At 31.3% G+C, this 6,876-nt stretch overlaps 1 protein-coding gene across 1 annotated transcript; it reads right to left on the minus strand.

Moving 5' to 3' along the window:
- Positions 1-484: 484 nt before the first annotated feature.
- On the minus strand, positions 485-5,568 carry LOC114277111 (high affinity nitrate transporter 2.5). The gene is made up of 2 exons (XM_082871394.1): positions 4,230-5,568; positions 485-1,011 (listed from the first exon to the last, which is right to left on the minus strand). Exons 1-2 carry the CDS (start codon positions 5,369-5,371, stop codon positions 651-653), a joined length of 1,503 nt encoding a protein of 500 aa, XP_082727520.1. The 5' UTR covers positions 5,372-5,568; the 3' UTR covers positions 485-650.
- Between the last annotated feature and the right edge of the window lie 1,308 nt (positions 5,569-6,876).

A 6,876-nucleotide genomic window follows, 5' to 3' on the forward strand; every position in this document is an offset into this window, starting at 1 on the left:
GTCACCTATTCGGACCCACCCAAAAAAACGTTTAGGGTCCACTCAATTTTGGACTTAAAATTAGCCCAAAGTAAACATATAGAAAACCAATTTTCCAACACTAAGTCCTCTTTATGGTACTGCCCGCAAAAAAAAAAAACACAAATCAACACCAATCACCAATTTTTTGTGCTCCTTGTCTAATTTCATCTGGACTTTAGAACTATGGAGCACAAAATCATTTTATCTCTAAAAGGATGTTTGTTAAAAGATTTACAATTTTTTTGTCATTAAACGTTCGTTTTTAATTTTTTGGAGCGGCTTTTTAGTGATATCTCTCATGACAATATAAATTGGTCTTATAATATATTTTGTATCAAAATTTCACTCCATTAGTTTTTATTTATTTATTTATCTATTTTTAAATGCTATTGGTTGTAGTTAAATATGGATTGAGATTCTCTGGGATGGAGATTTCCATTCTATAATCAATGACTCAAAATAGTTTATATCAACATATTTTTATTTAAATTTTAAAAAAAAAAAACATAAAATTTTCAAATTTAAAATGACGTGGTAATTAAAAACTATTCACAATTTCGACGATATGTTACAACATTACGGAGTGAAATAGAGAGGATCATAATTCTTCAGGGATATGTGGGTGTTGTCTAAGGGGACGGTGTGGGAGCAGACCCTACCCTTTTACCCCTTTCACTTCTGCTATTATTAGCAAATTTCAAACTTCCTTTGTGAAAACCTTTATCTTTCTCTGTTGAACTCCATTCATTCATGTAGTACTCTTCTTCTGTACTTTCACTTCCTTCTTTAGATGATGGACCACAAAACATGCCACCCCATTGTGGAAAGTATAACAAAACAACTGGAAGTGTGCAACATATCATCATGACACCCATCAGAGTTATACCTGTCTCTGTTTTGTATTTAGATCCTCTAAAAAATATCAATTGTGTCAAAAGTGCACCAAAATTTCCCCCGCCTCCTGTCATCCCGGAAGCTATGCCCAAAGATCTGAAGAATGAGACATATGATGGATATAAAATGACAACGTATAAATAGTTATGTCAATTCTTTTATATATACTAATACTTATAGTTGTATAAATATTATTGAAACAAGACTTGTAACGAGTCAAGTAATTCATAACTAAACTGTCTAATTAGATGGAAGACAACTTGAGTTCCTTCTAAGTAGTCTACAATCATATAGGTAGGGTTGATCCTGAGTTTAATAGGGCCCTGAGCGAACTTTTGGGAGGGGGACACTTCTACGTATTTACCCAAAAAAAAGGGATAAAATGTTAAATATAGAGCAAAATTATATCTATTTTAAAATTGCTAGTATCCACACACAATTTACTTAGATATAGATTAAGATAGGAAGAAATCATTATAAGAATTTAAAATGATAAAAACTTTGGTTATGTTGATTTATAGTTTAACAAAATCTAGTTACTATATGGACTGTTTGTTTTAGAAAAATATTTTCATAAGAAAAAAATATGTTTCAAAAGTCTATAATTTTTTTTTTTACTCTTATCTCGACATGATTCATCAATTTCAATCATTGCCTTGTTTTATATATATATATATATATATATATATATATATATATATATATGTATAAGTTTTATCTATAATTAGTTAATTATTAAATTTTTTCTTGTAAAATAAATTTTGTTTGCCAAACACATAAAAATTAAAGAAAAGATATATATTTGTCTGTAAAATATTTTAAATCAAAATAAACAGAGTCTAAGAAAAAAAAAACAATTGTAAAGTTTTACCAAATAAAAATTGAACCAACAAGGATTTTTTTTAGGCCTTTTAATTGGGCTTTATTTTAATATCTAATACTATAATGAACTAAAAATAATTTAGAAATCCTTATTTTGATCCAAATTTTGGTGGCCTAAGCAAGCCTCTCTTGCTTCTGCCCAGGGCGGGGTTTGCGTATAGGAAAAGTCTTGGAGACTAGGGGGAAAAAAAAGAAAAGAAAAGAAAAACTGAATTTTTTATTAATGGTGTGAATTTAAATTGATATGTTTTTGGGAAATATCATTTAAGTGGATGGTAGAAAAAAATATTTACAAATTAAAGAAAAATTTGATATAATAGAAGTCAAACTCATAAAATTTTCATAAAAATTTTCATGACATTGATTTTTGAACTTTCCACTTGTTGGTTATTTCCCCTATTTTTTGGGGGTTCTGTAGACATTAAGGTTTGGGTATAACTTATTTTTTAAATTTTTGTTTTTTTATTAAAAATAAGCAAAAAAAATAAATAAAGAAGTGATCACAATATGCCAATTAATAATATCTAAATTCACTTTATAAATATAATGATTTCCCCTATTTTTTGGGGGTTCTCTAGACATTAAGGTTTGGATATAACTTATTTTTTAACTTTTTGTTTTTTTATTAAAAATAAGCGAAAAAAATAAAAATAAAGAAATGATCACAATAAGCCAATTAATAATATATAAATTCACTTTATAAATATAATGATGTGTAAAATGATATACAGAGAGTGTTATCTTAAAAAAGGTATTTGGTGTAATAGGTACACTACCTCAGCTTAACAACTTGGAGAAAATTTTATTAAGCCTCCCTTTGAGAAGTGGGTTGTATTTTTAGTTTTTTGACTTTTTTTGTTATTTTAGTCTGGACTAAAAAGTTTGGTTTGGAAAAGACTTTTTGACTTTTTAACTTTTTTGACTTTTTTTGTGAGAGAATAGTGTAATAATTATGCGTTGGATGTGACGTTTTGTTTGTTATGGCTAAAATAACCTATTTTGTTTTTTGTGGCTAAAATAGTCCGAAACTAACTTGCCAAACGGACCCTAAAAATGTGGCAAATATACTAAGTCCTCATTTGGCAAATGACCGTTTTTGTCAAAAAGTTATTAAAAAAATCAAAAAAGTCAACAACTTATACCAAAAAGTCCAAGATTTCATTTTCTCTCTACTTTTTACACATTTTTTCATAAAAAAATCAAAAAGTCATTCTAAACATACTAATTTTTTTTACATTATATTTTAACTAAAAAATTAAAAAATTATTAAAAAAATATGTTCCCAAATAAGACCTAAATCATTAAATTCTTCCCTCTTACATCACCATAAATCCTTTTCCATCCTCTCACCAACCTCTCAGATTTTCTCGGAGGAAAATTTCATTAAAAATGTGACAAAAAGATATTAAATTCTTCTCTCTTACCCTAAAATTTATGGTGGTGTCGGAGAAAGGGAAAGAAAAAAAAAAATTAGCCACAACCTATGTTATTGTTTGCATTTATACAGGCCGGCCCTGAAAATTCAAGGGCCCTAGGCGAGTTTATAAATTTGGGCCCCTTGTACATACGTCCAAAAAAAAATATATATTTGTTAGTGGCCACTCAAATTTGCTTGAGTAAATTTGGGCCCTTTGTTTGTTTTTTCGATTGGACTAATTTTTTTATTTGTTTTTAATATAGGCCTGCAACATGTTTTTATTTGGGCCTTTTATAGTGGGCTGTTTTATTTTGGAGGTCTTCTATTTTAGTAAGTTGTTTTGTTTTTGAGGGCTTCTAACAATAATTAGACTTTATTTAAAACTTGATAGTATAATGGGTCTTCAAAATTTGGGGCCCTATTTTGGACCAAATTTTGGGGGTCCTAGGCACATGCCTTACTCGCCTTAGCCCAGGGCCGGCCCTGCATTTATATTGAGAGGCTGAGTGAAAAAAAATTGATAAATATTTTTCATTTAAATGGGTGATGATGTGTAGTGGGTCTTGATTAAAGTGTTTTCGGGTGGAGAGAGGAGAGAGATAAGAGAAAAAAAAATGTTTGAGATTTTAAAAATTTTATTAAAATTTTTATTAAATGTCTCATATGAATATGAGGATCCACATTATATGAGTTTCGTGTGAGTTTCACACTCATGTAAAATATTAGATAAAATTTTTTAAAACTTTAATATTATCCAGAGAGGAATAGATAAATTATTACAATATTTGGTCAACCTTTAAAACTTAATGTGATGATTTATATACGTGTACACCATAAATAATGTGGTATTATCTGCTATAAGAAATATTTTCTCCAAAAAAATTGGATCCACAATATTTAAGTCTATTGTTTTTTAAGAAAATTTAATAGAATATCATGCGATTAAATTTAAAAAACCAATCAAATTTTAGGTTCTACTTAACTTTAAGCTGATGAAGATTGCATGAAAACTTACCTTCGGGAGATAAAGGGAACAATCCCAAACGTAAGCCCACAAGAAGCTTGAACACACAAAGAGAAGGCAACCAACACAGCAATGGAAGCACCCAAAGACCCAACTCTTCCCAGAACAATGCACAACAACCCTCCCAAACTCTGCACTGTCCACAACGCCCACAGCCTCCCTCTCATCCCGAACCTCTTGGCCATAGCATCCGATATAATCCCCCCAGTTGGCCTCGAAAATATATTAGCCAATCCAAAACTGGCCGCAATGATCCCTGCAGTGTGAAGATTGACATTGAACCTGTCGTAAAAGTACTGCGCGATAATGTTGTCGACAGTCAATTCTACTCCGAAACAATACCCGTAAGTGAGAGCCAGGGTCCACACTCTGTAATTCGCGACAGCGTTGCGGAAAACCCGGGAAATCTCATCTCTGTGTTTTTCACCGGATTTTTTGAGGTCGGTGAAATTCCCGTCTGGCAAGTCCTGGGCTAAAAAGAAAATGGAAAAAGCCGAGGTGGTCTGCATTAAAGCAGGAATGAAAAATGCTATTCGCCATGCAGTGAATCTGACAGCACCCATGTCGAGGATGATAGAGAATACGTAAGGCATGATGATCTGAGTTGCACCGCCGCCGAAGTTTCCCCACCCGGCAGAGACGGCGTTGGCGGTGCCAACAACTGTTGTGGAGAACATGGAGCTCATCCAGAACTGGGTGGCGACGAAGGTGGCCAGAGAGAAGCCGACGAGGAAGCGGACGACGAGGAAGCTGGCGGCGGAGTTGATAATGGAGAAACAGTAAACCGCCGGAGAAACGAGGAGGAGGAGGGCGGAGGAGGCGAGGCGGGGCCCGAACATGTCGCAGGCAGACCCCATCACAACTCTGGCGAAGACGGCGCCGGAGACGGAGGCTATTCCGGCGTTGCCGATTTCGGTGGCCGTGAGGTTGAGGTTGTCGCGGATGATGGGGAGGAGGGGCGCGGCTGCGAAGGTGGAGATGAAACTGCAGAAGTAGGAAATCCAGGTGATGTGGAATGCCCTCATGTGTGGCTGCGCCACCGTGAAGAGGCGGAGTACGGTGGCTTTGTGTTCGGAGTCCACCGGAAGTAGGAAATTTGGACGGTCAGGATTGGTCTGATCAGGGTTCGCCATTTTTGTGTCTTTTACTTTTTGGAAGTGAAGAGGATCAAAACTGGAAGAATAGAAATATGCGAGAAAGAGGAGAGACTGGGACTCAAATTATTGAATCTAATTTGAATCCCAGTTGATTGGAGGTTGGTGTTTTTTTTTTTTTTTTTTTGATTGGAGGTTTGTTGTTGGGTTCTTAGCCCACTTGGTTGCCTATTTATAATGAAAATTCTTCACTACACAAGTGTAATGGTTTTTTTATTTATTTGAAATAATTATAAATTTACATTTTTGGATATGTAACAACAATATTAAGTGTGTTTCATTTTAATTTTCTAAATTCAATTTTTTAGAAATTTAGTTTTTTATTTTTCGTATTTTTTATTTTTAGTGAATATATATAGAATTTTAAGCAATTTTTATTTTTTACTTTTTTAGATACACCTTACTTTGATGTAGGTGTATCTAAAAAATAAAATATTTTAAAAATCAATAAATACACAAGAATATTAAAAATGTACTGAATTCTCGTATTTTTTTAATATTTTTTAATATTTAGTAAATTTTTTAAAGATTTTTTTTTTACAAATATTATACTTTTTAAGTGTATTTATGTTAGATGCATTTAAAAATTACTTAGACTATTAAAAAAGATATTCAGTGAAAACAAAAACAAAAAAAATACGAAAATTAAAACTAAACGAGTTGATTAGAAGTTTTAAAAAAAAAAAAATTTGAGGCAAATCATCTTGAACTTATTTTTTAATTGACCAGCCAATCCATCATGAGATCATTATTGCTCACTAATAATATTTGAATCAATGGTACAAACTCGCACCAAGACCACAGACTTTAGACATTTTTGTAAAACAATTTTTGGGATTTGTTTGTTTTTGTTTACTTTTTTCGGAAGATGGATGGGTTATATGTCTATGCATAATAAGAAGTGCCTCATCTTTTGGTGGGATATATGAGATGTGTGTTGTTTTTTTGACTTTTTTTTAATTTGGGATTAAAAATTTTTATTTGGGATGAATTTTTTGATTTTTTTGATTTTTATGAGAGAAAAAAATGGAATGATTATGATTTAAATATAATATTTTATCTTATTGACTTTTCAATTTATTTTGTCTTTTTGTAATTATTTTAGTACAAAAAGAGGATGTTAAACATAGCCAAAGATCCTGATTTGAATTATTTAATTTATAAGGTCTATCAAATAGTTTGTTAATGTAAAAAAACCAAGTTATTTAGATATGTTATACGGTTCAATTATGTGTTGAAAAATTGATGAGTTATTTTTTAAAATCACATTTGTGATAATATATATATAGTTTATGTTTGATATATGTTACTTTGGTTATTTTAGTCACAAAAAGACAAAATATGTTAAAAAGTCAATAAGACATAATGTCATATTCAAACAATAATTATTTTATTTTTTCTTTCATAAAAGTCCAAAAAAAAAAATTTCATTCTAAACGAGACTTTTTAGCCTCAGGTTAAAATTGTTAAAAAAAAATTAAAAA

The sequence above is a fragment of the Camellia sinensis genome, chromosome 5, assembly GCF_055761805.1.
Source record: "Camellia sinensis isolate YWXY chromosome 5, ASM5576180v1, whole genome shotgun sequence".
NCBI classification, from domain to species: Eukaryota; Viridiplantae; Streptophyta; class Magnoliopsida; order Ericales; family Theaceae; genus Camellia; species Camellia sinensis.